General features: G+C 40.9%; 2 protein-coding genes across 6 annotated transcripts in view; one reads left to right on the top strand and one right to left on the bottom strand.

Moving 5' to 3' along the window:
• Positions 1-9,142: 9,142 nt before the first annotated feature.
• On the top strand, positions 9,143-24,188 carry CALHM6 (calcium homeostasis modulator family member 6). 2 transcript variants are annotated; one of them, XM_070073682.2, is made up of 4 exons: positions 9,257-9,892; positions 10,923-11,277; positions 20,469-20,521; positions 23,782-24,188. In XM_070073682.2, the coding sequence occupies exons 1-3, from the start codon at positions 9,365-9,367 to the stop codon at positions 20,471-20,473; spliced, it is 888 nt and encodes a 295-aa protein (XP_069929783.1). In that variant the 5' UTR covers positions 9,257-9,364; the 3' UTR covers positions 20,474-20,521; positions 23,782-24,188. The 2 variants fall into 2 exon arrangements, with proteins under 2 accessions (XP_002714780.1, XP_069929783.1); XM_002714734.6 differs by lacking the exons at positions 20,469-20,521; positions 23,782-24,188 and having other exon boundaries at positions 9,143-9,892; positions 10,923-11,405.
• The window catches only part of TRAPPC3L (trafficking protein particle complex subunit 3L), a 72,024-nt gene continuing 70,005 nt past the window's right edge, over positions 23,393-25,411 (bottom strand). For all 4 annotated transcript variants that reach the window (XM_002714745.6, XM_089333758.1, XM_089333760.1 and 1 more), the window contains exon 7: positions 23,393-23,676. In XM_002714745.6, the coding sequence (XP_002714791.1) occupies positions 23,557-23,676 (120 nt within the window). In that variant the 3' untranslated portion in view covers positions 23,393-23,556. The remainder of the gene's footprint in view (positions 23,677-25,411) is intronic.

The following is a 25,411-nucleotide window of genomic DNA, read 5'->3' as shown; positions in this document are numbered from 1 at the left end:
TTGCCCCCATTCTGATAACAAACCAGGAAAATTTTCTTACCCTTCTTGACCCAAAGCAGCCACTTAAGCAAAATGGGTAAAACACCAGATTTTCCTCACTGAGGTCACCCTGCTTCCTTAGCCAACTGCCAAAAGACAACAAAAAAATTACAAAAACTGATCACGTACAGGAAATCTTACTCAAAAGAAATTTTTGAGCTAAATCACAATTGTAAAAGCCTACTCAAATTCTGGTACTTCCATGATGCTCTGTTCCCTTCTTGCCTCCTTCCTGGACAGAGCCACTTGCCTAGTGGACATCGCCCGTTCTCTTCTTTGCCTCATCTGGCCCCCTAAGGATATTAGAATGAACACATTTGTTGATTCACTCATCAAAACAATGTGTGTGTGTGTGTGTGTGTGTGTGTGTGTTTCAAGTATGTCATAACACCATCAGTACCCAGAGGCATGTCAGATCCTTAGTTGAGGGCTACTTAGTTGTTCAAAGAGTACTAGTGGACCAGAAGACCTCAACCTGCACCTGCATCTAGCATGGTTCCTTTGCCTTTCCTTCCTCAAGGCTGCATTGCTTTGACGTACAGTGCGATTTCTGTGGCACAGAACCTTACTCTGTGTAGCTCCACAAAGTGAGTGAGGTAAGCTGTACTTGAAGAACATGAGCTTGGCAGTCAGGTGGATTGTGTCTGTGTGTGTGATTAATAAGGTATCCCTCTAAGACTAGAATGATAATAATGCTCACTTTTCAAGGTTCTCAATATTTGTGATTTGGGGGGTAACTATTAGAGGTTTCTATAACCATTGAGTCTTAGCTCTACCTGCAAAGCACTGGCCATTAGGTCGAGTGCACTGGCCATTAGGTCGAGTGTACTGCCGTTCACTCTATCACCTCAGGGTTAGTGGATAGTTCTAGTGCTTGGCCTAGTGAAAATGCCAAGCCCTCCATTCCCAACTCTGTGTCTGAGAGGACAAGACATTGCTCAGAAGGTCAGTCTGAAGTGGGAACAGACTAATCTACCAATGGTGTGGTAAGGCCTGGGAGAAGTGCTTGGGCCCCTGCTATCCTCATGGGAGACCTGGAAGGAGCTCCTGGCTCCTTCTGCCTTGGCCCAGGGCTGGCTGTTGCAGTCTTCTGGGGATTGAACCAGCAAATAGAAAATCTCTCTGTCCCTCCCTCTCCCTTTTTAAAAATACATGAATTTATCTTTCATGTCAATATTGGATTTGAAAATCTGGAACATTTTATCATCTTAAAATGTCAAAAACAGCTCATTCTTCATTTTTCTTCTTCCTGCCCCTCAACTTCTTCCCTCCACCCAACTTCTCCTTCTCCACCCCCACCCAACCCAAGTCCCCAGCAATCACTTGTCTACTTTCTGTCTCTATATATTTGGCTATTCTGGGGACACTTTTTAAAATTCCCTTTTATCTAAGTGTAATTGCATATCCTTTGATTAACACCCTTTTCCTGTGGTCTACTGCTACAAACTCATAACAGTTTAAAAAGGAAAAGGAAATCTTTTAATGTTTCACTATTCTCTTCCCATGGGAGGAGTAGGGAATTGGAACAGGTACCAGTGAGCACTTGCAGTCAGAGTTTATAGGGAACTGAAATGACTTCTCTTCTGTGTGCACGAGTTTCTTTGTGACTGACAGAGAACCAGGCTGGAGGACAGCACTGTCTTCTAGGAGGAACTAACCCTTGGGCATCCCCCAGCACTGCCTCAGTCTGGCTTTTGGCACTTCTTACTCCTCTTCTTACAGAACTCATTCTCTCCTTTGCAGAGAGTCATGATTGATTTAAAGTAGAAATAGCACCATCTCTGTCTCTACATTCTTCTCCTATGCTATATCTGCACCTTAGGAAGGTTTGCATAACTCATAATCCCCACCCCTTCCTGTTTCTTATTCCTGTGCATTACAGCAGCTCTCAGTGGTTTTAGGATATCCAGTGTCTGCCTTATTCTCCTTGTCTTCATGTATTGTTCCCATGCTAATTACTCTTTGCTTTTCTCACGCACACACTCTGGCCATACTAGTTTTGTTTCACCTGCTCTAAAACAATGATCCCTTTCTTGCTTAAACATCTTCTCTGCACAGAAATCTTCCTTTACCTGGAATAGTCTAAGAGTTCCTTCTTTTTTTGTGGGTGTGTGTTTTTTTTAACTTTTATTTAATGAATATAGATTTCCAAAGTACAGCTTATGGACTACATTGGCTTCCCCCCACCCCCCGATGACTTCCCTCCCACCCGCAACCCTCCCCTTTCCCACCTTATCTCCCCTTCCATTCATATCAAGATTCATTTTCAATTTTCTATATACACAGAAGATCAGTTTGGTATACATTAAGTAAAGATTTCAACAGTTTGCACCCACATAGAAACATAAAGTGAAAAATACTGTTTGAGTACTCGTTATAGCATTAAATCTCAATGTACAGCACATTAAGGACAGAGATCCTACATGAGGAGTAAGTGCACAGTGACTCCTGTTGTTGACTTTACAAATTGACACTCTTGTTTATGGCATCAGTAATCTCCCTACGCTCCAGTCATGAGTTTCCAAGGCTATGGAAGCCTTTTGAGTTCTCCGAATCTTATCTTATTTAGACAAGGTCATAGTCAAAGTGGAAGTTCTCTCCTCCCTTCAGAGAAAGGTACCTCCTTCTTTGAAGACCTGTTCTTTCCACTGGGATCTCACTCACAGAGATCTTTCATTTAGGTGTTTTTTTTTTTTTTTTTTTTTTTTTTTTCCAGAGTGTCTTGGCTTTCCATGCCTGAAATACTCTCATGGGCTCTTCAGCCAGATCTGAATGCCTTTAGGGCTGATTCTGAGGCCAGAGTGCTGTTTAGGACATCTGCCATTCTATGAGTCTGCTGTGTATCTCGCTTCCCATGTTGGATCACTCTCCCCTTTATTTATTCTATCGGTTAGTATTAGCAGGCACTAGCCTTGTTTATGTGATCCCTTTGACTCTTAGTCCTTTCATTATGATCAATTGTGAACTGAAATTGATCACTTGGACTAGTGAGATGGCATTGGTACATGCCACCTTGAAGGGATTGAATTGGAATCCCCTGGTATGTTTCTAACTCTACCATTTGGGGCAAGTCAGCTTGAGCATGTCCCAAATTATACATCTCCTCCCTCTCTTATTCCCACTCTTATGTTTAACAGGGATCACATTTCAGTTTAATTTTAACACTTAAGAATAACTGTGTATTAATTACAGAATTAAACCAGTCATATTAAGTAGAACAGACAAAAAAACTACTAAGAGGGATAATGTATTAAGTTGTTCATTAACAGTCAGGTCTATGCTGATCAAGTCACCATTTCTCATAGTGTCCATTTCACTTCAGCAGGTTTCCTATTTGGTGTTCAGTCAGTTGTCACAGATCAGGGAGAACATATGGTATTTGTCCCTTTGGGACTGGCTTATTTCACTCAGCATGATGTGTTCCAGATTCCTCCATTTTGTTGCAAATGACTGGATTTCGTTTTTTCTTACTGCGGTATAGTATTCTAAAGAGTACATATCCCATAATTTCTTTATCCAGTCTACCATTGATGGGCATTTAGGTTGGTTCCAGGTCTTGGCTATTGTGAATTGTGCTGCAATAAACATTAGGGTGCAGACCACTTTTTTGTTTGCCAATTTAAATTCCTTTGGGTAAATTCCAAGGAGTGGGAAGGCTGGGTTGAATGGTAGGGTTATCTTCAGGTTTCTGAGGAATCTCCAGACTGACTTCCATAGTGGCTTGACCAGTTTGCATTCCCACCAACAGTGGGTTAGTGTCCCTTTTTCCCCACATCCTCGCCAGCATCTGTTGTTGGTAGATTTCTGTATGTGAGCCATTCTAACCGGGGTGAGGTGAAACCTCATTGTGGTTTTGATTTGCATTTCCCTGATTGCTAGTGATCTTCAACATTTTTTCATGTGCCTGTTGGCCATTTGGATTTCCTCTTTTGAAAAATTTTCCTCATTTTGAAAAATGTCTATTGAGGTCCTTGGCCCATCTCTTAAGTGGGTTCTTTATTTTGTTTGTGTGGAGTTTCTTGATCTCTTTGTAGATTCTGGTTATTAACCCTTTATCTGTTGCATAGTTTGCAAATACTTTTCCCCATTCTGTCGGTTGTCTCTTCACTCTCCTGTTTCTTTTGCAGTACAGAAACTTCTCAATTTGATGCAATCCCAATAGTTGATTTTGGCTTTGACTGCCTGTGCCTCCCGGGTCTTTTCCAGAAACTCTTTGCCTGTGCCAATATCTTGAAGGGTTTCTCCAATGTTCTCTAATAACTTGATGGTGTCAGGTCGTAGATTTAGGTCTTTAATCCATGTTGAGTGGATTTTTGTATAAGGTGTAAGGTAGGGGTCTTGCTTCATGCTTCTGCATGCGGAAATCCAGTTTTCCCAGCACCATTTATTGAATAGGCTGTCCTTGTTCCAGGAATTGGTTTTAGATCCTTGATCAAATATAAGTTGGCTGTAGACGTTTGGATTGATTTCTGGTGTTTCTATTCTGTTCCATTGGGCTATCCATCTGTTTCTGTACCAGTACCATGCTGTTTTGATAACAACTGCCCTGTAGTATGTCCTGAAATCTGGTATTGTGATGCCTCTGGCTTTGTTTTTGTTGTACAAGATTGTTTTAGCTATTCGAGGTCTCCTGAGTCTCCATATTAATTTCAGCATCATTTTTTCTAGATCAGAGAAGAATGACTTTGGTAGCTTGATTGGGATTGCATTGAGTCTATAAATTGCTTTTGGGAGAATGGACATTTTGATGATGTTGATTCTTCCAATCCATGATCGTGGCAGATTTTTCCATTTTCTGGTGTTCTATTTCTTTCTTTAAGATTTTGTAATTCTCATCATAGAGATTTTTAACGTCCTTGGTTAAGTTTATTCCAAGGTATTTGATTGTATTTGTAGCTATTGTGAATGGGATTGATCTTAGCAGTTCTTTCTCAGCCATGGCATTGCTTGTGTATAGAAAGGCTGTTGATTTTTGTGCATTGATTTTATATCCTGCCACTTTGCCAAACTCCTCTATGAGTTCCAGTAGTCTCTTAGTAGAGTTCTTTGGATCCTCTAAGTAAAGAATCATATCGTCTGCAAAGAGGGATAGTTTGAGTTCTTCCTTCCCAATTTGTATTCCTTTAATTTCTTTTTCTTGTCTGATGGCTCTGGCTAAAACTTCCAGAACTATGTTAAACAGCAGTGGTGAGAGTGGGCATCCCTGTCTGGTGCCAGATCTCAGTGGAAATGCTTCCAGCTTTTCCCCATTTAATTGGATGCTGGCTGTGGGTTTTTCATAAATTGCTTTGATTATATTGATTATATTGAGGAATGTTCCTTCTATACCCAATTTGCTTAGAGTTTTCACCATGAAAGGGTGTTGAATTTTCTGAAATGCTTTCTCTGCATCTATTGAGATAATCATATGGTTTTTCTTCTGCAGTCTGTTAATGTGGTAAATCACATTGATTGATTTGCGAATCTTGAACCATCCCTGCATACCAGGGATAAATCCTACTCGGTCTGGCTGGATGATTTTTCTCATGTGTTGTTGTATTCTATTGGCCAGAATTTTATTGAGGATTTTTGCGTCTATGTTCGTCAGGGATATTGGTCTATAATTTTCTTTCAGTGATGCATCTTTCTCTGGCTTAGGGATTAAGGTGATGCTGGCTTCATAGAAAGAATTTGGGAGGATTCCATCTTTTTCAATTGTTCTGAATAGTTTGAGAAGAACTGGAATTAGTTCTTCTTTAAATGTCAGGTAGAATTCAGCAGTGAATCCATCTGGTCCTGGGCTTTTCTTTGTTGGGAGGGCTTTATTACTGTTTCAATTTCTGTTTCAGTTATGGGTCTATTTTCTCTTTTGATTTATTGGATGACCCAGTGTTCATTCAGGAGCATGTTGTTCAGTCTCCATGTGTTTGCATACTCTCTAGGGTTTCCTGAGTTGCTAATTTCCAGCTTCATTCCGCTGTGGTCTGAGAAGCTGCATGGTATGATTCTAATTCTTTTAAATTCGCTGAGACTTGCTTTATGGCCTAGTATGTGATCAATCCTAGAGAAGGTTCCATGCACTGCTGAGAAGAATGTAAAGTCTTTAGATGTAGGATTGAAAGTTCTGTAGATATCTGTTAGATCCATGTGGGCAATAGTGTCGATTAAAGCTGCTGTTTCCTTGTTGATCTTCTGTCCTGTTGATCTGTCTATTTCTGAGAGTGGAGTATTGAAGTCCCCCAGTACTATTGTATTGGAATCGAAGTCTCCCTTTAAGTCCCTTAACATATCTTTTAAATAGACCGGTGCCCTGTAATTAGGTGCATATACATTGATAATCGTTACATCTTCCTGTTGAATTGAACCCTTAATCATGATATAGTGTCCCTCTTTGTCTCTCTTAACACTTTTTGTGGTAAAGTTTATTTTGTCTGTTATTAATATGGGTAAATCTGCTTTCTTTTGGTTTCTGTTGTCATGGAATATCTTTTTCCAACCTTTCACTTTCAGTCTGCTTGCATCTTTGTAAGAGAGATGTGTTTCTTGGTTTCTTGTAAGCAACAAATAGTTGGATTTTGTTCCTTAAGCCAATCAGCCAATCGGTGTCTTTTAAATGAAGAGTTAAGTTCATTAACGTTTAATGTGACCTTTTTTTTTTTTTTTTTACTTTTATTTAATGAATATAAATTTCCAAAGTACGACTTATGGATTACAATGGCTTCCCCCAATACCATCCCTCCCACCCACAACCCTCCCCTTTCCCACTCCCTCTCCCCTTCCATTCACATCAAGATTCATTTTCGATTATCTTAATATACAGAAGATCAGCTTAGTATACATTAAGTAAGGATTTCAACAGTTTGCTCCCACACAGAAACATAAAGTGAAAAATAATAGATGATTTTTTTAAATGATGATGAAATCAGAGCAGACCTATTGTCATGTTTAATCCCAGTGAGGGTCAAGTTGGGAATTGATAATTTCTTTTTTTTTTTTTTTTTTTTTTTTTACAGAGGATCAGTTTAGTATGCATTAAGTAAAGATTTCAACAGTTTGCTCCCCCATAGAAACACAAAGTGAAATATATTGTTTGAGTACTCGTTATAGCATTAAATCTCCATGCACAGCACATTAAGGACAGAGATCCTACATGAGGAGTAAGTGCACAGTGACTCCTGTTGTTGACTTTACCAATTGACACTCCTGTCTATGGCATCAGTAATCTCCCTATGCTCCAGTCATGAGTTTCCAAGGCTATGGAAGCCTTTTGAGTTCTCCGACTCTTATCTTGTTTAGACAAGGTCATAGTCAAAGTGGAGGTTCTCTCCTCCCTTCAGAGAAAGGTACCTCCTTCTTTGAAGACCTGTTCTTTCCACTGGGATCTCACTCACAGAGATCTTTTGCCAGAGTGTCTTGGCTTTCCATGCCTGAAATACTCTCATGGGCTTTTCAGCCAGATCCGAATGCCTTTAGGGCTGATTCTGAGGCCAGAGTGCTATTTAGGACATCTGCCATTCTATGAGTCTGCTGAGTATCTCACTTCCCATGTTGGATCACTCTCCCCTTTATTTATTCTATCGGTTAGTGTTAGCAGGTACTAGCCTTGTTTATGTGATCCCTTTGACTCTTAGTCCTTTCATTATGATCAATTGTGAACTGAAATTGATCACTTGGACTAGTGAGATGGCATTGGTACATGCCACCTTGATGGGATTGAATTGGAATCCCCTGGTATGTTTCTAACTCTACCATTTGGGGCAAGTCAGCTTGAGCATGTCCCAAATTATACATCTCCTCCCTCTCTTATTCCCACTCTTATGTTTAACAGGGATCACATTTCAGTTAATTTTCAACACTTAAGAATAACTGTATTAATTACAGAATTAAACCAGTCATATTAAGTAGAACAGACAAAAAAACTACTAAGAGGGATAATGTATTAAGTTGTTCATTAACAGTCAGGGCTATGCTGATCAAGTCACCGTTTCTCATAGTGTCCATTTCACTTCAGCAGGTTTCCTATTTGGTGTTCAGTCAGTTGTCACCGATCAGGGAGAACATATGGTATTGACTATTGACACATAGGGACTTTGCCCTGCCATTTTCCCGGAGATATTTTCTAGTATATGTTTTGAGCTTCCCATGCTCTTTTAATGGTAGGTTTTCTTCCTTTACCTTCTTTCATATTGATGGCCATGTTTCTGTGTTTCTGTGTGCAAGACATCTTTAAGTATCTTTTGCAGGGCCGGACGAGTGGCGGCAAAGTCTTTCAATTTCTGTTTGCTATGAAAGGTCTTTATTTCACATTCATTCACAAATGAGAGCTTAGCAGGATATAATATTCTGGGCTGGCATGTTTTCTCTCTTAGCACTTGTGCTATGTCTCGCCATTCCTTCCTAGCCTTTAGTGTTTCTGATGAGAAGTCTGCTGTGAGTCTAATTGGAGATCTTCTGAGAGTAATCTGATGTTTCTCTCTTGCACATTTTAGGATCTTTTCTTTATGTTTCACTGTGGTGAGTTTAATTACAACGTGTCATGGTGAGGATCTCTATTGGTCATGTCTATTGGGGGTTCTATGAGCTTCCTGTACTAGGATGTCTCTGTCCTTCTCCAAACCTGGAAAGTTCTCTGCTAGTATCTCACTAAAAAGGCCTTCTACTCCTTTCTCCCTCTCCCTGCCTTCAGGAACTCCTAGAATTCGAATGTTGGTTTTTTTAATAGTATCCTGTAGATTCCCAACAATATTTTTTAAGATTTCTAATTTCCTCTTCTTTTCTTTGGTTTGACTGTATCCTTTCCTGTTCTCTGTCTTCTAAGTCTGATATTCTCTCTTCTGCTTCACCCATTCTATTTTTAAGGCTCTCTAATGTGTTTGTCATTTGATCTATTGATCTCTTCATTTCATTTTGATTTCTCTTCACTATCACACTTTCCTGTTCTACTAGTTTCTGCATTTCATTTTGATTCTTCCTTAAAATTTCATTTTCCCTAGAGAGATTTTCAATCCTGTCCAATAAGGATTTCTGTTATCAGAATGGGGGCAAAAAAGCACTGGAATGGGGTTGCTCTTCTTGAAGAGTTCCTTGTTTGGGGATAAAAAAGTCTCTGTCTTCAGAAAGGGGTGGGTACCGGAGAGGTCAAGGGTCCAGGGTTGCAGGTGTGGGTCTGTTTGCTCAAGATTGTTGGTTGAAATGAGAAACTGAAAGTTTTGATAGCTTGAGACACCCTCTTTCTTCCCTTTTAGAAAACTATTTCCTAACGGAGTGGAAAGTCCCAGACCCCACTCCACCTAAAGCATTTGACAAGCAGGAAGGCGAAGAGACAAGCATTTGAAATAGGAAGCCAATGGAGAAGTTTAAGGCGTTGCTGGACCTGCACATCAAGCACCGCAGCTCCCTGGGCTACGGCCTCATCAGCCTGCTGACCGTGGGCGGGGAGCGCCTCTTCTCCGCGGTGGTGTTCCAGTGCCCCTGCACCGCTGCCTGGAACCTGCCTTATGGCTTGGTCTTCCTGCTGGTGCCGGCGCTCGTGCTCTTCCTCCTAGGCTATTTGCTGAGTGCACGAACTTGGCGCCTGCTGACCGGCTGCTGCGCCTCCAGCACACGCGCAAAATGCACGTCAGGGCGGGACGGCGCCATGGTGTTCCTGCAGCTCAGCGCCTCTGCAGCTATCGCGCCGCTCACCTGGGTGGCCGTGGCGCTGCTGGGCGGCTCCTTCTTTGAGTGTGCGGCCAGCGGAAGCAAGATCCTTGCACAGCTCTTGTGCCACAATGTCTCCTCTCAGTGCCTGGACCAGCTGCCGCTGGTGCCTTGCTCCCAAGCCAAGGAGTCCAGCGTGCAGGACCTCCTGAAGGTGCTCAAGGCTCAGTCGCAGGTCGGCCGGGGCGCAGGGCGCGGTGGGGTGGTGCTGAGTGGATGAGCTTCTGCGGGGTGGACCGCGTGGCGGGGAAATTGGCGACTCCCTAAGAAAATCTTGAAAGGCTCCCTGCTCGTCATGAACGTACAGGCGAATATTGAAATTAAACCAATGTAAAGGAGGAGAGGGATTCAGGCGGTGTCTGGCACCTTAAGTGAATTGCACACCTACTCTGTGCCTGAGCCCGTGCGAGGCTTATTCCGTCCTCCTGTGTCCTCTTAGGTCTCCCAACTGCCCTGTATGGTTTTCTCAAATTTATGGTGCATACACGTAGTCTAGCTAAAAGTGTTCAGGCAGGAGAAAAGTGGGGAGCAATTGTTATGTTAAGATGGGTCTGTCAAGCCTCAACCCACCAATGCCCAGTGTCTGGGTCCATAGAGCTCAGCGGTTCTTTACAATGATGGCGCCTTTCACTGGATTTGCAGAAATTCCACAGGTTTTGAGTTCTAAGGGAGGGTGACACATGGGCTTTTCTTTGAGCCTGGTGACTTGGTTTAAGACTATGGCCATCCTATAAGATTAGGGAGTTACTGCCACTCTTTAATCTTAAGGAATTAAGGTCAAGGGTAATTTTATTTCATTTTTACGATTCATGTGCTTATTTGAGTTAGAGAGAGGGACACATAGACACACACACACACACACACACACACACACACTCTTCTTCTATCTGCTGGTTCACTCGCCAGGAGCCTGGAACTCTATCCAGGTCTCTCACATGGGTGGCAGGGGCCCAAACTCTTGGACCATCTTCTGTTGCTTTTCCTGTATCATTAGCAGGGAGCTGGATGGGAAGTGGAGCAGCAGGACATGAACTGGCGCCCATAAGGGATGTGGGCATTATAGGTGGTGGCTTAACCTGCTGTGCCACGTCCCTGTCCCCAAATGATAGCTTTTATGTAACTGATGAGTAGTTCAAATTTTATCCAAGAATTTTAAATGTCTTATAAGAAAAGTGATTAATCTGTTATTTTGTTGTCTTCTTAAGGTGTTGGGGTGGATCCTGATAGCAGTTGTTATCATCGTCTTCCTGCTTTTGACAGCAGTCTCTCGATGCCTATCTCCAGTTAGTTTTCTGCAGCTGAAATTCTGGAAAATCTATTTGGAACAGGAGCAGCAGATCCTTAAAAGTCAAGCCACAGAGCATGCAACAGCATTGGCAAAAGAGAACGTCACATGTTTCTTTGAAAGCTCGCATGCAAAGGAATACAACACTCCAAGCATTAAAGAATGGCAGCAGATTTCATCACTATATACTTTCAATCCGAAGGACCAGTACTACAGCATGTTGCACAAATATGTTAACAGAAAAGAGGAGAGTCACAGTATCAGGTCTTGTGAAGGTGATGTGGTGGTTCCTGTTCTTGGCTTTGTGGATTCACCTGGTATAAGCACCACTAATGAGTTATAACCTTAAAAAAATCTTTCGCAAGCTTCACTTTCTAAAAAAAAATATTGATATTGCTTATGACTGCCTTTTTTGTTTCCATATTGTAGTCATTTATATCTGAAATTAAAATATAGAGATTAGGGACTGGTGCTGTGGCGTAGCTGGTAAAGGCACCGCCTGCAGTGCCGGCATCCCATATGGGCTCAGCTCCATGTGTTTTGGCCATCTGAGGAGTGAATGAATGAATGGAAGGGCTGGCACCGTGGCTCAACAGGCTAGTCCTCCGCCTTGAGGCACCGGCACACCGGGTTCTAGTCCCAGTCGGGACGCCGGATTCTGTCCCGGTTCCCCTCTTCCAGGCCAGCTCTTTGCTGTGGCCCGGGAGTGCAGTGGAGGATGGCCCAAGTGCTTGGGCCCTGCACCCCATATGAGACCAGGAGAAGCACCTGGCTCCTGCCATCAGATCAGCGTGGTGCGCCGGCTGCAGCACGCTTGCCCTGGCATCCATTGGAGGGTGAACCAACGACAAAGGAAGACCTTTCTCTCTGTCTCTCTCTCTCACTGTCCACTCTGCCTGTAAAAAAAAAACAAAAAGAGAGAGAGAGAGAGAGAGTGAGTGAATGAGTGAATTGAAGACCTCTTTTTCTCTCTTGTGTAACTCTGACTTTCAAATGAATAAATAAATCGTTAAAAAATATGGAGATTGATCTCTTTACTGATTATTCAACAAATAAGGCAAAAAAAAAAAACATACACAAAAACAAACAAAAAATTCCAAGGGAACTTCATTCTCCTCTAGTGACAAACTAGAACTAGAACTCTTCTTTTCTTTTTTAAAGATTTTTTTTATTTATTTGAGAGGCAGAGTTACAGAGAGAGAGGTCTTCCATTCTCTGGTTCACTCCCCAGTTGGCTCCAATGGCCGGGGGCCAAGCTTATCCGAATCTAGGAGCCAGGAGCTTCTTCCAATTGGGGGAGTGAACCAGTGGATGGAAGACCTGTCTCTCTCTCTCTCTCTCTCTCTCTCTCTCTCTCTCTCCACCCCCCCTTTGCTTCTGCCTCTTCTTGTCTCTCTGTGTAACTCCAACTTTCAAATAAATAAAAGAAAAAGTTACAGAGAGAGAGAGAGAGAAAGAGATAATCAAAGAGAGATCTTTGATCCACTGGTTCACTCCCCAGATGGCTGCAACCACCAGAACTGGGCTGATCCAAAGCCAGTGTGGGTGTAGAGGCCCAAGCACTTGTGTCATCTGCTGCTTTCCCAGGCACATTAGCAGGAAGTGGGATCATATTGGAGCAGACAAGACTTGAACTGGTACCCGTATGGGATGCTGGTACCTCCAGCAGCAGGTCAACCAGCTATGTCACAGCACTGGTCTCTGGAAGCAAAATCTCCTGTGACCATATTGCTCAACTCTGGTGGTGATTTTGATCTCTATATTGATTTGAGAGTGAAAAATACTGTAATTATTGGCAGATTTTCTTCTCCATAGCCTTTCTTCACCTTGCAATGTCACAGAAGTTAGTTTGACTCAATAAATATTTATTGAGCATTCATTACACTATCACAGTCTGGTGGGAGCAGGAAAGACCTATAATCAAGTAATTATAATGCAATGGAGTTTGTGCAGAGATTTATGTATATAAATTTCAGAGAAACAGAAGGTGTCAATTTTCTTGAATGTTTCATCAGATATGGATGAGATGAGGCATGATACATTGATAATTAAGGCGTTGGAAATGGGTGGTAAGGGAAGGTGTTTTGAGAACATGAATACTGAAAAGATTTGGAACATGGATTTCTACTAGGTGTAAAGGAAAAGCATGTGAAAAGGCACAGAAGCATGAGCAAGTTTGTGAATTCAGGGAGCAAACTAGCTCAGCATTGCCCTGGCACTGGGTGCTAGTACTGGAGAGAAAAGCAGAGGGTAGGTTGCAGGTTTCATTTGTCTTCAGAGGTTACTTATTCTTAGCCCTGTAGAAATGGAGAGGCAGTAAAGAAATTGGTGATACCATTAAATAGGGATGGATCATTGTGGTGAAGGAATTTTTTTGTTACTCCATATTATGACTATTATATAAACACAGAGAAAAATAGGATACCATAATGAACCACCATGCCTATAGATACAACAATTGTCAACATTCAGATACAAGTATTTTTCTTTAAAGATATATTTATTTACTTGAGAGAGTTATACAGAGAGAGGAGAGGCAGAGAGAGAGAAAGGTCCTCTATTCGATGGTTCACTTCCCAAATGGCTGCAACGGCCAGAGCTGCACTGATCTGAAGCCAAGAGCTAGGAGAATCTTCTGGGTCTCCCACATGGGTACAGGGTCCCAAGGACTTGGGCCGTCTTCTACTGCTTTCCCAGGCCGTAGCAGAGAGCTGGATCAGAACTGGAGCAGCGAGGTCTCCAACAGGTGCCCATAAGGGATGCTGGCATTTCAGGACAGGGTTTTTTTTTTTTTTTAATTTATTTATTTATTTTTGACAGGCAGAGTGGATAGTGAGAGAGAGAGACAGAGAGAAAGGTCTTCCTTTTTGCCGTTGCTTCACCCTCCAATGGCCGCCACGGCCGGCGTCCTGCCGCTGGCGGACCGCACTGATCCGATGGCAGGAGCCAGGTGCTTATCCTGGTCTCCCATGGGGTGCAGGGCCCAAGTACTCGGGCCATCCTCCACTGCACTCCCTGGCCACAGCAGAGAGCTGGCCTGGAAGAGGGGCAACCGGGACGGAATCCGGCACCCCAACTGGGACTAGAACCCAGTGTGCCGGTGCCGCAAGGCAGAGGATTAGCCTAGTGAGCTGCGGCCGCTGGCCTCAGGCCAGGGTTTTAACCCTTTGTGCCTTCAGCACCGGCCCCCAGAAATAAGTTTATTAAGGGTAGTTTGAAGCATAAACAGTCGAGAACACAGTAGCTTGTAACTCCACGCACCCATAAGTCAGTTTCATTATCAACTGATTGCCCATCTTATCTGTGTTCCCACACTCTCCTCCATTATCAAATTGTTTTGAGACACAACCCAAATTTCATGTTAGCTCATCTGTAAATCTGCAAGTTCACATTTTAAAAGAAGGGACACTTATAAATCCCACAATACCATCAGCACATCTAGGAAATAACAAAGATTTCTTAACATCATCAAATATCCTGTCAGCATTTGAGATCTGGTTTCTCTCATGATGATAATGTGTGTTTGAATAGGGATTCCATAAAGTTTGTATATTACAAGATTGAAATACTCCTTACATATCTTTTTTGTTTGTTTATTCAATTCTTAATAGTAAACATTTGACTCATCATTTAAAATTGCTTTCATTATAGTAAAATACATGTACAATGAAATTTACCATCTTAACCATTTTTAAGTATTCATTTCAGTATTAATAAGCACATTCACACTTTTGTGGAACTATCATCCATATCCATCTACAGAACTCTTTTTTAATCTTATTTAATTCATTAAGCAATAATTCCTCATTTCTCACTTCCCCCAAATCCTGGCAACCTCCATTCTATTTTCTATGTCCATGATTTGATTAGTGTAGGTATTTCATTTAAGTGGAGTCACACTGTATGTCCTTTTGTGGCTACCTAATTTCATGCAGCGTAACGGCTTTGAGATGTATCCATGTTGAAGCACACATCAGAATCTTCTTCCTTTTTAAGGTTGAATAGTATTTCACTGCATATATAAACACAATTTATTAACCTGTTCATCCACTTGTGGACACATGAGTTGTTTCCACATTTTGGCTATTGTAAACAATATGAATGTGGGAGTACAAATAGACTGCTTTCAGTTTGTATAATCAAAAGTGAAACTGTTGTATCATATAATTCTCTTTTTAGCTTTTCTGAGGAACTATTATAATGTTTACTGTTAGAGCATACATCATTTTATATTCTCACCAAGAGTTCACAAGAGCTGAATTTCTCCACATCCTCACCAACACTTCTTAGTTTCTGCTTTATTGATGATAGCTTTCCATATATATATATATATATATATATCACACACTTATATGTAACCTATATTTCTTATGTAAATGCTTGTTTATTACATGCATTTTCCTCTATCTTCCTTTTTTTTACTTAAAATATATTCTAAAGCTCATCATGCCATACAGTAAGTAAGATTACTCATTTTCACTCTTTTTTTAGATACAGCCATTTTATTTACTGACCTCATGAGAACATTACGTTTAAAATTTTTTTAAAATTAGAAATCTAAAGATGAACAATCTCCTTACTAGAGTCCAATCCCCTTGATAAACTACATATCAAGATAAGTAGAATTATCCAGGGAACTAAATAATGATATAATGATGATATTTGTATTAATCAATAAAGGCTGAACAGCACCTGGCTCATGGAGATTATTTAAAAAACATTAGTTCTTTCATTTTATCTAATTTACTCTTCATAAAACTAATAAGTCTTATCATTAACTCAATTTTAAAAATAAAGAATATGAGACACGAAGGAGGAACTTGGCAAGTTGCATAGCTACTGATCTAGAGCTAAGACTCAAACCCAGGATTTTGAAATAGTGCACATTTTCATTCTCTCTCTCTCTCTCTCTTTCTCTCTGTCTCTCTCCCTCCCTCAAAAGGTATTATTGACTATTGTGTCATTTTATCTAAGGAAGGAGACTTGCTGAAGGTCACTCAGCTACTCATTGACAAGGTAAAGCATTTTAACATGAGACTGTCCATGGCACTCATCCTGCCATATCATGTTTCAAAGTTTGCCAGTAAAAAGATGAATGAGGCATCAGTGACATTTTAAAGCAGAAGTGGTAAAGGAATGTTGATTTCCAGGATGGTAGATTATTGGACATTGCAAAGGAGTCAGTAGAAGGGGAAGGAAGAAAAATGACAGCATTCCCTGAGAAGGTAGCAGGAACTAGAGCACTCATATCTTTCTGTGTATATAAGCTCTTCCTCATGACCTTAAACTTTTAGGTTTCATAACCTTATCAATTGAAAATATATTTAATATAATTTCCAAGACCATCTTTGGCCCTAAGTTTTTATCTTTAAGGGTTTCCTTGGAAGTCTACTATCTAGAACAGGAAAGAAGTTTCCAAGTTATTATGTGGCCCGTAGCTATTTCTCCAAGATAAATTTGCCACAAATATTTCTTCCTATAAAAGGTAAATGCTACAAATATTATCAAAACTTAGTTCAACCATGTTTAAAATTAGATTATAAAGATCTTTGTGAAGAGACAGCTGACTGAGTCCATGCATAGAAATATCCTCTTAATCAACCATGGGGTCTAAAGAAGTTTCATTCTTGGTAAAGAATTACCCCTTGAGCTGTCTAAACTTGAGCAACCAGTTTTGAGATGTCTTTTACACCATCCATTTATTTTGATTTGACATCCTTATGAGGGATTCCACCTGCAGATGGTCAAAAAGCTTAAAAGGCCAATTTTACATCTATCCAGGGTCTTGAAGTGTAAATTTTTTTGACTTAGATTTCTCCTAGTCTGTCTGAAATGTCATAGGCATCAATAAGGCAGTCACAGCTTACAGTGTTTTTTTGGGTAGAGATGGGTGGAGATTTTCTTCTTTTTATCAGTTTTAATATCCCTGCAACAGTAAAGATGTCTCTGGCCTGTTTCATTGATTCCACTCTTAGTGCTGCTTTTCCTGGAGTATTTTTCTCCAATAGTGACATTTGTCAACTTTTCACATTTCTTTGACATCTTTGGGATACTGAGCATACAAGTCTTTTTATTTATTTATTTATTTATTTATTTATTTTTGACAGGCAGAGTGGACAGTGAGAGAGACAGAGAGAAAGGTCTTCCTTTGCTGTTGATTCACCCTCCAATGGCCGCCGCAGCCAGCGCGCTGCGGTCGGCGCACCATGCTGATCCGATGGCAGGAGCCAGGTACTTATCCTGTCTCCCATGGGGTGCAGAGCCCAAGTACCTGGGCCATCCTCCACTGTACTCCCTGGCCACAACAGAGAGCTGGCCTGGAAGAGGGGCAACCGGGACAGAATCCAGCGCCCTGACCGGGACTAGAACCCGGTGTGCCAGTGCCGCTAGGCGGAGGATTAGCCTAGTGAGCCGCGGCGCCAGCCAGCATACAAGTCTGGATAGCTCCAGTTATGTGGTTTTCTTCAATGGTCATTTCTTTTTTTTTTTTTTTTTAATATTTATTTATTTGAAAGGGAGAGTTACAGAGAGGCAGAGGCAGAGAGAGAGAGACAGAGAAAGAGAGAGAGAGAGACAGAGAGAGAGGTCTTCCATTTGTTCACTCCCCAGATGGCCACAACGGCAGAGCTGTGCAGATCCAAAGCCAGGAACCAGGAGCCTCCTCCAGGTCTCCACATGGTACAAGTGCCATCTTCTACTGCTTTCTCAGGCTATAGAAGAGAGCTGGATGGAAGTGGAGTAGCTGGGACACAAACAAGCGCCCATTTGGAATGCCGGCACTGCAGGTGGCAGCTTTACCATAGCACTGGCTCCTCAATGATCATTTCTATGTGTGTATCATAAGCATTTTCAGAACGCAAGGCTGCCTGGGTAAAGTTTGTAGTGACAAAACTACTCATGGCTTGGAAGAACATTTCACTAAGGCAGCTTTCTTGGCTTTTCTGTGGCATCTAACACTCTGAGTGCTCTACTGTTATTGAAATCTGGCTTTGGTTCTACCAGTTTCTCCCATCTACACCTCTGACTGACAATTTCAGCCTGATTTGCGCTCTTTTTTGCTCCCTGTCTCTCTAAAGGTAGTGGTTCTCAAGGTTCCATGCTGACCCTTATATTTTCTTGAGTCTGTACTATCCACTGCTCTTGATATTGTCCCTGCACTAGTGACTCCAAGGTCATTCTTCACAGAAGTCTTCAGGCTAGACCTCTCCTCTGAGCTCCTGAGATAGTGTGAATGTTTCAAAGACATCTCAGACTCAGGGTATTCAGAGAGTATTAGCTTCTCTTCTAAGATGGCTCCTGCTTCTCTTATCCTTCCACTCACTCAGTCCCCTAAGCTAGATCCTTGGGAGCCATCCCTTTACTCACCATCGCTACATCTTAACGCACTTAAAGAACTGGCAAATTAGTTCTTTTGTAGTTCATAGACAACTCCTCTCTCTCTCTCTCTCTCTCTCTCTCTCTCTCTCTCATATAAACTGAATGCCTCACAGATTGTTGTGAGAATTAAATGGCATTCCACGTACGATTTGCACCTGATAAAAATGTTAATTGAGTCCAAATTCAAAACAACAGCTCTTCCAGGTGATTCTATTGCTCAGTCTAGACAGACCATTGAATTGCTCAGTCTAGACAGACCATGGGAATTAGCATTTCCTCTTGTAATTCACCAAAATCTATGTGATTTCCCCCAATGTAATGAAATAACAAGTCACTAAATATAGTCTGCTGGCTTGAAAGATTTATGCCACAGAGCAGCTCCTGAAATCAAAGGATTGTTCTTACTTTTGAATCCTCTAGTGACTGCTGACATGATTGAAGTTTTCAGTGGCAATAGTAGAAACAAGGATCTGAAATATATAAATTTTTGTTTTGTCTTATGAGCTTCCACTGATTTAAAAGGATGTCATCTCTCTAAGCAATCTTCCTTTTCTGGGTCTTGAGTGCAGAGTAGATGTGCACTATAAGTAAGTTTCTGCTCTCTCCCTCCTGTAACCTTTTCTGCTCAGTGAGGAAACGGGTATGTAAATTCAAGTTTCATATCATTGTGCATTCATTCATGAGGAAATTGCAATCATAAACAGTTTATTCTCTTCATATTCTCCAAAATGTTGCAAATTGTCTGATCATCAGATATTTGTTATGCAATGAATTGGTTGTGTTACTATTAATAAGGATGAGAGATTTGGAAAATGCATTAGTTTGGGTCCTGTTGGTTGCAAACAGCAGCCAACCCAACTCTACACTCTGAAAGAATACATTTATTGTGTCATTTAAATAAAATTTCAGAGGCACAGTGAGATTTTCTCTTCAATCTACTCATCCTTCTCTGCCCTGTGTCAACAGCAACAAGGACAACAGATTTCCTGAGAGAGACAGAGGGCGAGAGAGAGAAGGAGGAGAGGGAGAGGAGAAAGAGAAGGAGAGAAAGAGAGAGAGGCTGACTCTTTTCATAAGCACAGAATAAAAACTGCAGTGATTGGACAGTGTTAGAACCAAATGATTGTCTTCATTGGTAAATACCTTAAATATGGCTGAAAAAGGGGGTGGTTTTAAACCGAGAATGAGCCACTGCAGTTCAGTGACAGTAATAGAGCTGGGAATAAAGGTGATTTCCCTAAAGTAAGATGGGTTGCTTAACTACATGGTTGGTATCTAAGCAGAAAAATGTCATTAAAGAGGAGGGGGAAATACATAGGAAGCCAACAAATGTGCATTACATGAAAGATAATTATAAGAAAGAAAATGAAAGATGGAGGAAAGAGGAAAGTAAAGAATTACAGAAAGATTCCTTGTAGGAAAAGAGGAGTGTGGTGGCAACATTACTGCTAGAAGAAAAATGGAAAACAAAAGAAACAGAAGAGGGGCTGGCTCTGCAGTATAGTAGGTTAAGCCTCCATCTGCTGTGCTGGCATCCCATATGGGCACCAGTTTGAGTCCCAGCTGCTCCTCTTCCGATCCCGCTCCCTACTGGTGGCCTGGGAAAGCACTAGAGGATGACCCAAGTGCTTGGGCTCCTGCACCCGTGAGGAAGACTTAGAAGAAGCTCCTGGTTCCTGGCTTTGGATTAGCTCAGCTCTAGCCATTGTAGCCATTTGGGGAGTGAACCAGTGGATGGAAGACCTCTCTGTCTCTTCCTCTTTCTGTAACTCTGCCTTTCAAGTAAATAAATAAATCTTTAACAAAAAGAAAGAAAGAAAGAAAGAAAGAAAGAAAGAAAGAAAGAAAGAAAGAGAGAGAAAGGAAAAGAAAAAAAGAAACAGAAACAGAAGGAAAAAATAAAGAAATAAAGACAGACATATCTGGGAAAGACAGATAGAGTTTAAGTATAAGGAAGAGTAAGGAATTAACCCAAGATATTGATTTATTGATTGTTTTTAGTGAAGGCTTTCCAATTTGGATTTATCTCCTCTCTAATCAAATGCTTGAAAAGTAAAATTTTGCTAATGATTGTTGTTTTCAATTTTAGAGTGATGTTTGCTGATTGGAGAACTGGGTGTTTCCTTCTTGGATTATAGTCAGGTGAGTTATATAAGGGATCTTCAAGAAGTTCATGAAAAATGCATATTATGAAAAAAGTTATGCATGGGTTTCAAAAGTTTTTGCACCAAAACAAATTCATCTTTAAAAAAATGAATTATTTCTTTATTTGAAAGCCAGAGTTACAGAGAGGCAGAGGTAGAGAGAGAGAAAAAGAGAGAGAGAGAGAGAGTGAGAGAGAGAGAGTCTTCTATCTGCAGCTGGTTCACTTCCTAGATGGCTGCAACAGCTGGAACTGTATTGATTTGAAACCAGGAGTCAGTAGCTTCCTCCAGATCTCCCATGAAGATGGGCTTGGGCCATCTTCTACTGCTTTTCCAGGCCATAGCAGAGAGCTGGGTTGGAAGTAGAGCATCAGGGACTCAAATCAGCACCTATATGGGATGCCAGCACTGCAGGCGGTGGCCCCACCCGCTACGCCACAGCGCTGGCCCCACAAACTCATCTTTTAATTCCATGTTTCAGAACCTTTTGAAGTACCTGGATTTCTGACATATTCCTTTTCTCTCTGCTAATGGCTCATTGATAGACACTGTTGGTCATGTCTAACTGTAGTTCTGGAAGGTTTTCCAGATGAGGAAGTGCAGTAATTGGAGAGAGTTTTCAACAAATATGCACCTAAGCTGAGTAAATAAACTTGGCTCTCTTTTTAATGAGGAAGGATCCTGGTTTTATCCTACCAACTTTCCAGGAGTGATATGAACTCCTTTCATGTTAGTGAGGAGACAGTAATTAACTTCCATAGCTGTAGATGAAGCTGAAAAACAGAATGACTACTCAGAGTTTACAGTTCCATCTGAAGGGACCTTAACAATGAAAAAATTTTGATCTGCTGGAATTTACTGTATTTTTGGCAGCATATGTAAAATACATTAAAATTGACATTTCTTTTTAATTATTTGGTGTGACTAATAAAAAATTAAAATCATTTTTGTTCTCATAATTCTAATGAAGAGCACTTCTAGAGTCTCATGTTCTTCAGAATGGAGTGCACTGAATACAAACAAACTCTTAGATAAATAGGTCACTTTTCAATAACATAAATTGCATGTCAGAGGACTTCCTTTCTTCCAGGGGGAGAAAAACAGGGATGGAAAATGAACTTCATCCCTGAACCATCACCAGTTCTAACACACAGCATCACTAAAAATATCAAATCCAGCTGCTTTAAGGGGAGTGGGTAACTTGGACTGGGGGAGTTTTAACGGGCACTGGCAGAGACAGGAGAGGCAAATGCAAGGAGGTAGCCGCTTTCTCCTCCTTCCAGGTTCTACTACAGGTCTTCCAGGAATCAGACTTGAAGGCCCTTCCAGTGATGCTGCAGTTGCCCCCAGGACCCAATTTTGTCCTTCACGTCTACCTCAATGTCCTTTTGAAGAGATGGCTGAGTAGGTAGGAAGCAATTTCCCCATCAACTTCTAAAATCCACAAATGTGGAGTATAGTGATGCTTTATGTCATCTAAAACTGATACAGTTTTAGACCCAATCATTTGAAAGATGTGAGAGAGAGAGAGAGAGAGAGAGAGAAGAGAGAGAGAGAGGGAGAGAGAAAAAGAGAGAGAGGGAGAGAGAGAGAGAGAGAGAGAGAGAGAGAGAATTATGTGCCTTGCCCAGCATCAGTCACTAGACAAGATCAACTGGGACTATAGTCTCAGATTTCTCAGTCCTCATTGACATCTACCACTACCATGTCACTTACACCAATTTTAACTGATACAGTCACACTAATTGTAACTGTCCCTTCTAATTTGAGTTCTCTGCAGAACCCAGTAAATTCTCAGCTGCCTTGTAGCATACCTTTGTATGGTGAAGATTATTAATTTAATCCAATACACTGCAAATGTAAAAGTTCTGGTCACAAAGTATTTTTTTTAAAGAATTTTTGGGCTAAAAATGAGAGTTAAAAATTCTAAATAAATTAGCTTTCAGATAACAGAGTATTTTCAAAGAACATTGTTTACCTCTTGTTTTAGAGATTTCCTGGCCTGGCCATCAGCAGTATTTCATGAGAAAAGGAATTTTTTTATATTAGATATCTAAAAATTAAATTAATTAAAATGAAACCACATTGTAAAATGTTTCACAATTAGCATCTAAATAGGGGCCGGTGCCCATGACTTATTTGGTTAATCCTCTGCCTGTGGCACCTGCATCCCATATGGGTACTGGTTCTAGTCCCGGTTGCTCCTCTTCCAGTCCAGCTCTCTGCTGTGGCCCGGGAGGGCAGTGGAGGATGGCCCAAGTGCTTGGGCCCTGCACCAGCATGGGAGACCAGGAGGAAGCACCTGGCTCCTGGTTTCGGATTGGTGCAGCGCCTGCCGTGGCGGCCATTTGGGGAGTGAACCAACGGAAGGAAGACCTTTCTCTCTGTCTCTCTCTCTCTCTCACCGCTTAACTCTACCTGTCAAATAAAAAAAAATATATCATCTAAATAAATAGCTTGCTTTGGTGATTACAAATCAAGAGTAGTTTCAGGAGGTTGAAGCTATAAGCTAAGCTAAATTATGAGAAAATTATATCCATAATTTTCTTAAAATACAGAAATTATTACAAGTGAAACTGCTTCTGTGCAGAATGCAATGTATGATATCTAAAAACTCTCTATAGAGTGAACTGTGCTGTATCATTTCATCCTTTTTCCACCTTAAAGAGATAAATACACCAACTGTTAGTACAGTTTTTGCCTTCGTTCCATTACCATAAGCCAATGGCATGAATAGACTCTCTGAGGATGAATTATATAATATGTGGAATTCATGCTTGCCATCTTACAAGGAGTTATTTGTATATGAAATCTCGTGGACAAAGATTGAATATGTGTGATTTATAAGCAAAAGCAAAAAAAACCCACATTTAAATCTTCATGTCCTGTATTTTAAACTGCTGGTTGATTTATAAGCTTTTCAAAGCACATACTATTAAGTAATTCAAAAATTCATATATCTATATGTTTATACATATTTAGCTAATATTCACTCATCAGCTAGTCACCCTGCGGCATTTTGCGTGCTGTTCTTCATTTTTTCTGTCTATATTTTTTCTCGTCTTGCTTTTTTAGAAATGTTATTCCTATTTCTGTCACACTGTCGCCTTTTAGTCTGTCTTGCAAGAATGTAACATCAGCAGGCAAATGAACCTAGAAAAGAAAAAAATAAATAAAAAGGCCTGTGTCATTTGATTTTTTAAAAAGAACTTTCAAGCTTTTCTGTCTCTTTTTTCAACTTTATTTACTCTCCTACAGAATGAAGAAAAAGAGCCTGTTCTGTGGATGAAGGGCCCTTGACTCCACGTCCTCCAGAGATTGTCTGGCTGTGTGGTAATGATGTGGTGTGGACCCTGACCTCGTGGAACCCGGGTGGCTGGGATGCCCAGACGTGTGGGCTTGAGCCAAGCTTTTTTCACAGTGCAGGGCTGCACTGAGGAAGCCCTCTCAAGGAGAACACGAATTTCTCACTCAAAGATAGTCTTGACCCAGTGTGCTTGGCCCAACAGAACCATCAAGGATCGCTTCCTCTAGAACTGGAGGGAAATCATTGTGTCATTGGTTCAATAACATAATCACTTCTCCTAACAACACACAGCAATCATTTACAACTTTGAGAGCTTTGAAAATATATCAACTAAATAAATTATAAATACAAAACTAAAGATGGAAGTTTCAGACATGAATATTTCATACTCGGGCCTTCTTTTCCTCTGTAAAAGATTTCCCATTTCCCAGACACCAAATAAGCCCTAAGGGCTTACTTCTCTATTCATGAAAGTATGTCCACATAACAGCAGTGTGATTCTGCCGCCCCACCTTCAATAGGATATATATTCTGAATTATTTAAAATAACTGGGATTAATAATATAAATAAGCAAAAGTACCTAGTGAAAATAAATAAGTGAAAAATTATTTAATCTAGTAAGCAAATGATTAATAGTCATTAAATTTCTTATCTGACTCAACTATCCCCCACCACCACCCTGCTTTCTCAGTAAGAATTTTCTGACAAACCAGCCAGGGTTTTTGAAACCATAGACCTCATTCTGCCAAATTATCTGGCTCATACAGGATGCAGAAAATCATGTGATGCCTACCACCCTGTAGAAGTAGATGTGACTTGGAAATATAGAAGCTAAATTCATCCTCAATTTTTCCTTCTATAAAGCTTTCTATGTCTTTATCAAAACCTAACCAAAAATTAACTAGAATAACAAAGATGTTATGTTGAAGCTACTTGGGTATTTGGGTGTACATGAGGTCTGAAACCTATTAGTCAGCATGTATAATCAACTGTTGTCCAAGAAAGTTAGAAATTTCGTTATCCTGTTTTTGACTTAGTTTTATGGTTTCTCTCTTTTGTCTACTATCTCCCAGAATTCTTCCTTTCCCCTTTCTTGATCTCATGGTCACTGGTTGTAGGATAAGACTAAATAAAGGTAGAGTAGAAGCATGGAGGATCTCTATGAATATGTTATTTCTGCTGTTTTAGACTTCGTGTTAGCTGCCCCTCTACTCTCTCCTAATAATCACAATTTATTAAAAGTTACATGCATGCCCCATTATTGGGTAAGTCAGTACATGTTTAGAGTGTGATTGCTTATGTGGAGGCAACTGTTAGGAAACTGGCACAGTTTCAGCCAGGTGGCCACATGACCCAACCTCTGTGGTCAAGCTCCACCCCCATCCTAATAGGATTCACTGCTCCTGCTTCCCTGCCCGCCCTCCGGCGAAGTTTTAAAAGGGCCTGTTCCTGAACACATGCTCTCTTGGTTCTTCTCTCTAGCCTCCTTCTCTGGTCTCTCTTCTCTCTTGGTTCTTCTCTCTTGCTTCTCTGCTGCTCTCTTGGCTTGTCTCTTTATCTTCTCTCCTCACTATCTCCTC

Source organism: Oryctolagus cuniculus, chromosome 5 (genome assembly GCF_051225735.1).
Source record: "Oryctolagus cuniculus isolate XC-2025 breed Fujian yellow rabbit chromosome 5, ASM5122573v1, whole genome shotgun sequence".
Taxonomy (NCBI): Eukaryota; Metazoa; Chordata; class Mammalia; order Lagomorpha; family Leporidae; genus Oryctolagus; species Oryctolagus cuniculus.
Note: the sequence above shows the minus strand (reverse complement) of the source record. Positions and strands in the feature narration are given on the sequence as shown.